The sequence below is a fragment of the Epinephelus moara genome, chromosome 22 (genome assembly GCF_006386435.1).
Source record: "Epinephelus moara isolate mb chromosome 22, YSFRI_EMoa_1.0, whole genome shotgun sequence".
Taxonomy (NCBI): Eukaryota; Metazoa; Chordata; class Actinopteri; order Perciformes; family Serranidae; genus Epinephelus; species Epinephelus moara.
This window is the reverse complement of record NC_065527.1, coordinates 37,608,148-37,618,674: the sequence shown is the minus strand read 5'-3', so window position 1 is coordinate 37,618,674 and position 10,527 is coordinate 37,608,148. Positions and strand designations below refer to the sequence as shown.

The window sequence follows — 10,527 nt, the reverse complement described above, 5'->3', positions numbered from 1 at the left end:
ATACGCTAATTAGGTTTTGTCTAATTTGTTCCAAAGTACATCTTGTTTGCTCTAATTAGCGTATAATTGTGTTTGTTTAATATCTAATAAAATAGAATTTCCTCTAGGTTTTGTCTAATTTGTTCCAAAGTACATCTTGTTTGCTCTAGAGGACATTACATTTTATTAGATATTAAACAAACACAATTATATGCTTATTAGAGCAAACAAGATGTACTTTGGAACAAATTAGACAAAACCTAGAGGACATTATATTTTATTAGATATTAAACAAACACAATTATACGCTAATTAGAGCAAACAATTAGCCTGGCGGGCTCTAGCCGACTCGGATCCCGGCTACTGCTAACACCGGGAGCTAACGCTAATGTTCCTACTCTTCCTACTTGGTGGGGCGGCAGTGGTTCAGTCCATAGGGACTTGGGTTGGGAACCGGAGGGTCGTCTGTTCGAGTCCCCGTCCGGCCCAAAATATGGAGCGTGGACTGGTGGCTGGAGAGGTGCCAGTTCACCTCCTGGGCACTGCCGAGGTGCCCTTGAGCAAGGCACCGAACCCCCCCAACTGCTCAAGGGCAGCCCACTCACTCTAACATCTCTCCACTTTGTGCATGTATAGATCCTGTTTGTGCATGTGTGTGTCTTTCGGACCTGTGTGTAATTGACAAACAAGAGTGAAAACACTGAATTTCCCTTCAGGGGGATTAATAAAGTAAATAAACTAAACTAAACTAAACTTCTCCGTGAGTGAGAGCGATGTTTTAGCCTAGCAGGCAACCCGCGAGCCTGGCGGGCAGCCTAGCGGGCTGCTCAAGCTCCGGACATTAACCCATCCCGGTGTTTCCTCCGCAGCCTCCACTTCACCCAGCTTCACTCAGCTGCCCGATAAACCCACTGCTTCTTCCCACTTTAACCTGAATTTTTTTTTATTTAATTTTTTTAATTTTACATACTTTATTAATCCCCAAGGGGAATTTCAATTTTTTCACTCTGTTTGTCAATTACACACAGGTCCGAACACACACATGCACAAACTGGACCTATACATGCACTAGGTGGAGAGATGTCAGAGTGGGCTGCCCATGACAGGCGCTCCGAGCGGTTGGGGGGTTCGGTGCCTTGCTCAGGGGCACCTCGGCAGTGCCCAGGAGGTGAACTGGCACCTCTCCAGCTACCAGTCCACATTCCATATTTTGGTCCGGACGGGGACTTGGACAGGCGACCCTCCGGTTCCCAACCCAAGTCCCTATGGACTGAGCTACTGCCGCCCCAAATTAAATTTAAAATTAAAATTAAAAAAAAAATTAACAGCTATGGAGTGCTTCTACCAGCTTCTCTAGTCACTGAGCCTCGCCTCCATCTCAGCAAATATATTACATTTATTACAGGTACCATCATCATCGAAGTAAGCAGGGGAATAGCTAAACACAGCAGAGACCAAGACATCGCTAACTGCTAGACGAGGCGGGTGGGGGGTGGGGGGTGTAGAGCAGAGGTAGAGGGAGGAGTGGCTTATGACACACTTTGTTTTGGTCTACAGGCAGTGCACAACAGCAAACCTAGTGGTGAAACGGTTTAGTTTTTTGCCCCTTTAAGTCCTGGGCCCAGTTGTTCAGACATACTATATTCAGATTGGATTTTGGCTCTAATTGGATCAATCTCGAAAATTGTTCAGCAGAAAAAAAGGATTCTGAAATCATATTAGATCATGTAATTGGATCTTGGTTTTTATCTGGATCAAACCGTCATTTTAAGTTGTTCAAAACCTTTTGGTAGGATTGGGATACCTTTGATCCTGATTCCAGCACAACCCATCCCATCCTCCTCACCAATTATGCTGTAGAATAAAAAGACTCAAAACACAGGACTGGCTATTTGATTGTTTACTCGCAAGGAAGCCAAAGAATTGGTACATCATGACAATTTATAGTGTCTGACAAATAAGCAGTATCAGTTGATACACCGTAAGCTTTAAGAGAGGAAGAGAAGAAGAGTCAACCAGCTGATCACTTACTCTCATTTGATTAGGTCCCCAGGAACAGCGCTGCATTTGGACTCCAATATGACATAGTAGCCAAACTGTGGAGTTGCAACTTCCGGGTCCGTCACGTGATGCTACATTGCCCAAAATTACTTTAAAACAGACTTGCATTATGAAAAAGCATAAAGGTGTATAAAATAATGGACATAGCCACCATGACATAACCCACTGGTTTGTGGACTCGCGTTTAGAAGCCTCAATTTTGGCATTTTGACCGTGGCCATTTTGGATTTTTGGAGCCAGAAGTGACATGATAGTGATATTTGGAAAAGAACTCAGAGGGAACCCTAATACTACACTGTAAACCCAGATTTTGATTCAACTCAAAGAGATTGAGTTCATATTACTTAAATGTGTCTAATTTATTGACATTACTTGTTAATGCTGATTAAGGTGAACTTTTTCAAGTCCATTCTTATAGTAATTGTGTTTTTAAGTCCAATCAATAGTTTCTACTCAAACAAACTGAATTTGTATTACTTAAACATGTGTCTTTTCTTTACATTAATTATGAAGTCTGAGTAAACTGTACTTTTTAATAGCCTATTTTATTGTAATCATGTGATTGAGCTCAGACAACTCAGTATCATCAAATTTTGCATGATAGCAACGTGTTAACGTCACCACCCGCCAAAAATCTAGTTTATACCAGTTTGGACAGAGTGGTGGCATTGGTGAGCTCTGAACTTTTTGAGACAGAAAAGACACGGGACAGAACAAAGACACAGAATTCAGCTGTACTGAAATTTTCGACAAGTGAAGTTCTAGCACGCAAGTTGTTGGACCCACGTTTGAAGCCACTGGTGAATGACCTGAGTTCAGCCACAAAACGGTAAGTTTGAACCTGGTAACATTACTGGTTGCATGCCGTTGCAGTCCCGACTGCTAGCGTTAGCTTAGTTTGTTATTAGCAAGGTAGCTAACCAGGTAACTTGTATGTTGCTCCCAGACAGCTAATGCAAGCTGAGCTGAGCCAGACACCAGAACCAGTTAGCTCCACCACGGACCAGCGAACATCCCGGTAAGTTGGCGCAGCTGAATTGCTATGGGAGTCTATATTGTGTGACACAGTGTGAGTACGTGGTGTCTGCCCGGTCATAACAATTGCGCTTTGGTCCGACGTGTCTGGACGTGTCTGGCGACCGTCCGCTTTTGGTTGAAAAAAACGAGCGGACTCGAAGCGGACATCCACTGCGCAAAGCTCAAGTTTTATGACCGGACTCCGCGTACACTCAGCTGGAAGTCTTCACGTTGCCGTGCTTTGAACATGATACCGAGCTGGTATGTCCGCTTGACTATGACACTTCTTTCTCTGTTGCTTCCAGACAGCTGAAGTTGAGCGGGGACGGTGAAGCAGCTCACAGATCTAACTTAACGTTACAAACATCCTGGTACGTTGGTGCACACTCGCTCACATGATTATTTAGCTGATTTGAGCTAATTAGCTTTAATTTCTTGATTTAGTTTGATTTATTTTTTGTTAGTTGGCTATTAGTCCCACTCTTGGCTGTCATGCCTCTTCAATGTTTTGTTATTTAGTTCATGCCTGTGTGGCTATTGTGTTCATTTAGAAAACCAATTTCAAATAGTTCTTTTCAGAAGCTTTATCCTGTTAGCTAACTGTCATTTTTCCTTGGTTCATCTAACTTTAGCTAGCTGAAGATGGAGTGGAAGTGTAAATATTGTGGTTTTGTTAGTGAGAAAAGGGCCCAGTTATTTAAACACTACCGGTTAAAACATGGAAGTTACACAAGGACAGTACCATTTCCGTGTTTGCACCAGGACTGTTTGTGCACATTCAAGTCCTTAAACAGCCTTAAAGCACACATATCTCGTGTTCACTCTAAAACTCATGAGGAACAACCAGGAGAAAATGAAGCGGTCAAATTCTGCTGTCAGTTGTGTGAATTCACCGAGCCCTGCTCTGAAACTGAATTTTTCACTCACCTCCGAAGCAGACACTTGAAAGTTAACCAGAAGGTTCAGTGTCCTTATGCAGGCTGTAGATTTGAGAGCAGTGTGTATTCAACTTTCAATGCACATAAAAGTAAAGCACATAGAGAAGACGACTGGAAGATGTTCAAGAAAGAAATAGTTAATGTTGACGTGAGTGATGAAAACAAAGACAGTGATGTTGCAGATGAGCAAATGCCAATTGAAGACACGGGGGAGATAGATGATGTTAGTGAAAAAGTTTGTGAGATAGATCTTCATGATTTAGAAAAGCAGTTAGAGCACAACTTGGCTGCTCTTTTTTTAAAGATGCAGACTATCCTCCACATACCTGAGCGATCTGTACAGGAAGTTATCAAACAGCTTTGTGATATACATTATTTGTCGGAGCCACTTCTGCAGCATAAGGTGAAGATGATTCTTCAGGAGTATGATTCTGAGATAGATGAGTCCATTGTGAAACAGGTGAGCAGTGCTGTTTCAGAGACCAACATAATGACAACATTTTGCGGCAAAGATGGTTCCTTAGCAACCACGAAAAGGAGAGCATCGTATGTGTCTAAAGAATTTCCGCTGGTAATGCCTGTAGAGTATGTAGTTGATAGAGATAAGAAATCGGTTGTATATGTTCCCATACAGCAAATGCTGCAGAAGTTGCTGAGCAAGACAGATGTGTTAGATAAAGCAATGTCTGAAGAAATACATGTTCCAAATGAATACAGAACTCATGTAGATGGTATATACTTCAGAGAAAATGGCCTTCTTACTAGTGATGAGTTCACAATTGCCATTGGGCTGTACATCGATGACTTTGAGATCGCCAATCCGTTAGGAACATCCAAGAAGAAGCATAAGATGTGCGCGGTGTACTGGGTAATTGCCAATATGCCAGCAAAATATAGAGCATCACTCAACTCTATCCAGCTTGCTCTAATATGCAACACAACCACTGTAAAAGAATGTGGTCATGCTAAAGTGCTGGAACCACTTATACATGATCTGATGTCACTAGAAAAAGATGGTGTTTACATAGAGTCCTTAGGTGCAAGTGTGAAAGGAACTGTTTTGTACATAGCTGCTGACAACCTAGGTGCTCATGCACTAGCAGGATTCTACGAGAGCTTCTCTGTTGATAAGTTCTGCAGAGTCTGCATGGCAAGTAGAAGTGACATTCAAGAACAAGAGGTGCGCTCTGGTGCCTTTGAGCTCAGAGACAAAGACACGCATGACAGACAAGTGCAGGAAGTGATGGAAGATCCAGAACTGAGTAGAACATATGGTGTGAAAAAAGAGTGCCCTTTGACTGCGAAACTGGAACACTTTCATGTTGTTAAAGGTTACCCCCCTGACCTCATGCACGACCTTCTGGAGGGCATAGTCCCAGTAGAGTTGTCTTTGTGCCTTTCAGATCTGATTTCCAAGGGATATTTTAATCTAGAAACACTGAATCAGGCAATCAGGTCATTTACATACACCTTTACTGACAAAACTGATCAGCCACAGCCTATTGCAAAAGGCTTCTCCACAAAAGGCACAATCGGGGGAAATGCGCACGAGAACTGGTGCCTAATTAGGCTCCTACCATTTCTTGTTGGTCAGTACATTCCTCCTGGGGAAAAGGCATGGGAAGTTCTCATGCTTGTGAAAGACATTGTGGAGTTAGTAGTTGCCCCCAGGTTTACTGAAGAGACACTCTACTTCCTGGAGTACAAGTTAGCTGAACACAGAGAACTACTGCAGTCAGCATTCCCACAGTTTAGATTAAGACCAAAACACCATTATATTGAACATTACCCTCAACTTATTAAAGCCTTTGGTCCACTGTGTGATGTGTGGACTATGCGCTTTGAGGGAAAGCACAAATTTTTCAAAAAGGTTATCCGTGACGCTCAGAACTACAGGAATGTAGCCCTTACACTTGCTGTGAAACACCAAAAAGCAGTCAGCTATCATTTGGACTCGAGTTCATTTTTCAAACCTTCAGTCGAGATGGAGAAGGTCACTATGGTCTCTGTAACCGCTTTCCCTGAGAACATCCAGAGGGTACTCGGTCAGAAAATCCACAAGCCAGCAGCAGTTCTTGTAGCATCATCTGTCTGTCTAGATGGAGTTACATACAAGGCAGATATGGTAGTCTCTGCTGGATCCTGCTCAGGTCTCCCTGAGTTTAGGCAGATCACACACATTGTTGCAGTTCATACAGAAATCATGTTTGTGTGCAGAGTAATGAGTGCATGGTACCATGAGCACCTTAGATCATATGAAGTTTGCTACTCTGATGTAACCCCGCCCCTGTGTGTGGTCCTGCTGTCAGAGCTTAACGATGTTTTCCCCCTTTCAGCATACAGAATAAGTGGGAAACTAATGGTGACTCTCAAACGCTATATTCTGTGCTGAACAATCTCTCTCTCTTTCTCCCCAGATGGCGGTGCAACAGAGACTGCTTATGAGAGTCATCTTCACTGAAGCAGACATAAGGAAGGTGGAACTGATGACAAAGCCTGATACAGTTGACCTTTTGATTGACTCCCTTAAAGATGTTCTTCAAATAAACTATAACTTCAGCTTACAGTTTAAAGATCCCAACTTTGACAACGAATTGTGCAACCTAACAGAGATTTCAGAGCTGCCTGAGCGACCCACCCTTAAAATCATTCCAGTGCTTTCTCTAGTGGAGGTGCCCAAACCAGGGTTAACATCAAGTGAAGAACTGACCGACACACCAAGCGAGGTAGACACGGACATCCTCTCCGACTCCTCTCAGGAAAGACAACGCCAGTGGCCAGAGGTATTTGATATGTATATACCAAAATTCTCTGTGGATGTGGAATATAGGCTGCGTCAAGCAAACCTGCTCCATCTCAGGGATGGAACACACCTCATTCCATCAAAGGAGCTCAAACACGACATCCTTGAGAGGCTGGCCGAGACCATATATGCCTTGAAAGCATATCCAACAAATGCAGAATTTGAAGCTGTTGCCTCAGCACTGGTGCGAGCACACCCATGTCTCAAAGAACAGGGATCAGTATCCGGCTGGAGCGGTTGGAAAAACAGCTTGAAATTCAAGATGGGCAATTACCGAACAAAAATGCGTCAGCTGGGTCACCATGATGTCACCGTGAACGGCGGTAAACATGGAAAGCACTCTCTTTGTGGAGACCCACCTAACAAGAGCATCAAGAAGCCAAGGAGAGGAGAAGTTAATTACTTACCAGATTATCCAGATGGACAGGATGACTCCAGCCTCGAAGATGCTCGACAGCTCTTGGTGGACGAAATGAAAAAGAAAACCCCAAATGGAGCCCTCATCAAGCAGAAAATGGATCTGACATTTGCTCTTCGAAGGAGTGAAGTTGTGAAGGACCAGCCTGCCATCAACCAGATATGTCAACGTTGGCCGGCTCTCTTGACTGAACAACAGGTAGGTCTATAGATTTGTTTCATATTCTATATTATTATATTCTCTCTATTCTGTGGAACCACTGTGGTGACATTGGATTTTTTTAAAAATTAACTCGTGGCCACAAATTATTATTGTTGTCATTTCTTTTTTCTTTTTTTTAATTCAATTTTCAATTATACACATGCACACAGAATCACATGTAACCTCCAGACCGTAAGCAATCATAACAAAAACAAAAACATAGCTAAACAAAACGCAAGCAAACAGACAAACAAAACAAAAAAAAGTAAAAAACAACATCCTGAAGGATTGTCATTTCTGTGCAGACTGTTGATTGTTGCTTTAGCCAACAAATATGGACATTAACATGTTTTATTTTTACATGTTTCAGGTGTGTCTGGAGTTCAGCAGGGTGGTTGGTAAGAGTCTGAGACAGGAGTTCTACGAGGCCCTTGACCGTCACAGTCCCAGGCTCATGGAAATCTTCAAGGCAAAGAGGGGGCTCACAGGGCAGGTGCTGGCTGACCTGATGCGACAAACAAAGGTTAGTTGATTTTAAATCTATATTCACGGGGTGCCCCTATAGCTCAGTCAGTAGAGCGAGCGCCCCATGTACTGAGGCTGTTAGTCCTCTGCAGCGGCTGCTGGTTCGAATCCCGCCTGCGGCCCATTTGCTGCGTGTCATCCCCTCTCTCTCTGCCCCCTTTCCTGTCATATCTTCAGCTGTCCTGTCAATAAAGGCAAAAGGCCCCAAAAAATAATTTTTTAAAAAAAAAAAATCTATATTCACATCTTAGAAAACAGAGCTTGAAAGAACGCAGATGTAGTGTAAATAAATGTACTGGTAATGTGAGCTATCCTGTTTGTAGACGCTTTCTTTTCCTTGACTTTGAGTAGCCTGTGTGAAATGGTGTGTAATGTGTAATGGAGTTGAATTGGCTAAACTAACTCCTCAGTCCTCAGAGAAATTACTTACCACCCATTACATTAGTTTGCCAGGTTTTGCTAGTTGATCTGTAAATGAGGTATGCAAATAACCACCTGTATGCATAATGTTGAGAACACTGTGTGTGAGTTAACAGGTGGGGTCCAGTACGTAAATGGCTGTGCTGTGTATTATTGAATTATGTGTGTGCACATCATGTTCAGGGTAACATGTGGACCCTATTTTAAGTGTGTGATGTCCTCTCTGCTCCCTCAATCCACCAGGCTTCAGATGTGACAGAAGTCAGATGCCTCGTCCTCAGGGGGCTTCCTGTCATTCTTGGCGATGATCCATCCACCTTCTTCAAGGCCAGCTTTGTAAGCAACTTTGATTTTTCTCCTCCTCCTCTCCTCCTTCCCCCCTCCCTTGCTCCCCCGTTCTTTACCTCCCCTCCTCTCTCTCTACCATACATATTACAGTATTTTAAGGTGTGCATGTGTTAATAGTTTCTTTTTTTATTGTTTTTGTTGTTTAAAAAAAAAAACTTCTCTGGAGGAGGCAAACTCCTTACACCTGTCCTGAGTGATTTTCTGTAGCGGTTGCTGCACTGGGCAGTGGGTGGACACTGGACAGGGCAGACATGTGGGCTGTGTATGTACTTATTGAAGCTGTTTGTAGCACTATGTTGTCATGTTAACGTGATCATGCCCTGTTCCTTCTTTCAGGACGTTGATGATGAGGGAGGTTCGTACAATGATGTGCCAGTGGGGATCCTCTGCCGTGAACAGGAAAACATCACTCCACACACGCAGTCCCTTCACCACAATGCATCCTCAGTGGGAATCATCTTGGAGGGAAACATTGTGATGGATGTTGCGAGCCTGCCCCAAGCCATGTACATTGTCTTCGGACTTACCTATGCACTTCATCTCAACTACCCTAAGTACATGAAGAACTTCTGAACTTAGGTAAGACAGATCTGAGACCTAAACTTCAAACACTCAAGAATCAGCTTGCAATGTAAGATCCAGAATCTCCTCTTCCCAAGTCCCAAGTCAAATGTGAGGGTTTCTTTTTGTTTTGCTTTGTTTTTTTTTTATAAATTGGCAGAAAAGGAAAAAAGAAAGTAATAATTTTGGCCTTCAACATTTGCTGGTTACAACTTTGAAGGGAATGTATGGAAGTAAAGAGAGAGAGGGTAAAGAGAGAAGGACAGATTTTTATTTTTTTTAAGGGGTTATGAGGAGGGCAGAGTGTGGACTCTAGATGGGTATCTACTGTCAGTTTTATTTTTCACTCTTACTCTGTCTCACACGTTTTATATTTTATCCAGAGAAACTTTTTTTGTTGATGAGTTCAGAATGTGTTTTTAAAGTGGGGTAGAGAGAGCAGGGGAGGAAAAGAGGTGGAAAGAAGAGTATGGGGTCTCCATACAGGTATCTGCTGTTATTTTTTTCAGCCTCCCCTTCTCTCTTCTTTCATTCTCACACACTTTTTTTTGCATGGACACGTGTTATTTGTAAATGTAAAGATGCCAGTGTTCAACAGGGCTGAGTTTTATCTTTCCAGTTTGACAGCCAAATTTGAAGAGGCGCGGTATAATATTCTAATAATTGGAGATAAAGAGGAAGAGAGCTTTGTATTGTACGAGTTTGTGAGAAAGATCTTTTCATGCCATCACTGAGGAATCTACAGCCTATTAGGCCATGGCTTTGTTTATTTCTTTTGTTTTTGAAAAAAGATATGTTCAATTAAAAAAAATTGGATCAATGTAATGTTGCAGTATGTATGTATTTTACATGGCTGTATTGATTGAAAGACATATTTAGAGTTTCAGGAACTAAAAAAGTTTCTTTTGTTTGTTAAAAAAGATATGTTCAATAAAAAAAATTGGATCAATGTAATGTTGCAGTGTATGTATTTTACACAGCTCTATTGATTTAAAGACATATTTTGAGTTTCAGGAATTGAAAAAGTTAAGTTTGGTCAGTTAGAATATACAATTTAGTTGAATTAGTAATGGAGTAATGCTTACTAAACAAGCTGAGTTAAATAAATGGGTGGGGAACGATTGTTTAAGCTAAGTATCTTCAGTTACTGTAACTTGGTTATTAGTATATTCAACTTAAATGTTCTATTCCATTCCATTAGGAGCTTAAAGTACATTGAACGTAGTCTACTTCACTTACTCAACTAATGCTTCATT

General features: G+C 42.1%; 1 protein-coding gene across 1 annotated transcript; it reads left to right on the top strand.

The window, feature by feature from the left end:
* Positions 1 to 3,264: 3,264 nt before the first annotated feature.
* LOC126383474 (sterile alpha motif domain-containing protein 3-like) lies at positions 3,265 to 10,210 on the top strand. The gene is made up of 5 exons (XM_050033988.1): positions 3,265 to 3,318; positions 6,413 to 7,414; positions 7,788 to 7,940; positions 8,606 to 8,698; positions 9,047 to 10,210. The coding sequence occupies exons 2-5, from the start codon at positions 6,413 to 6,415 to the stop codon at positions 9,281 to 9,283; spliced, it is 1,485 nt and encodes a 494-aa protein (XP_049889945.1). The 5' UTR covers positions 3,265 to 3,318; the 3' UTR covers positions 9,284 to 10,210.
* Positions 10,211 to 10,527: the final 317 nt, after the last annotated feature.

Excerpts from the sequence above, each read along its gene's own strand:
- LOC126383474 (XM_050033988.1), top strand. The coding sequence starts at position 6,413 with ATGGCGGTGCAACAGAGACTGCTTATGAGAGTCATCTTCACTGAAGCA. Across the intron at positions 7,941-8,605 it reads ACCTGATGCGACAAACAAAG|GCTTCAGATGTGACAGAAGT; the intron begins GTTAGTTGATTT and ends TCAATCCACCAG. Across the intron at positions 8,699-9,046 it reads CCTTCTTCAAGGCCAGCTTT|GACGTTGATGATGAGGGAGG; the intron begins GTAAGCAACTTT and ends TCCTTCTTTCAG.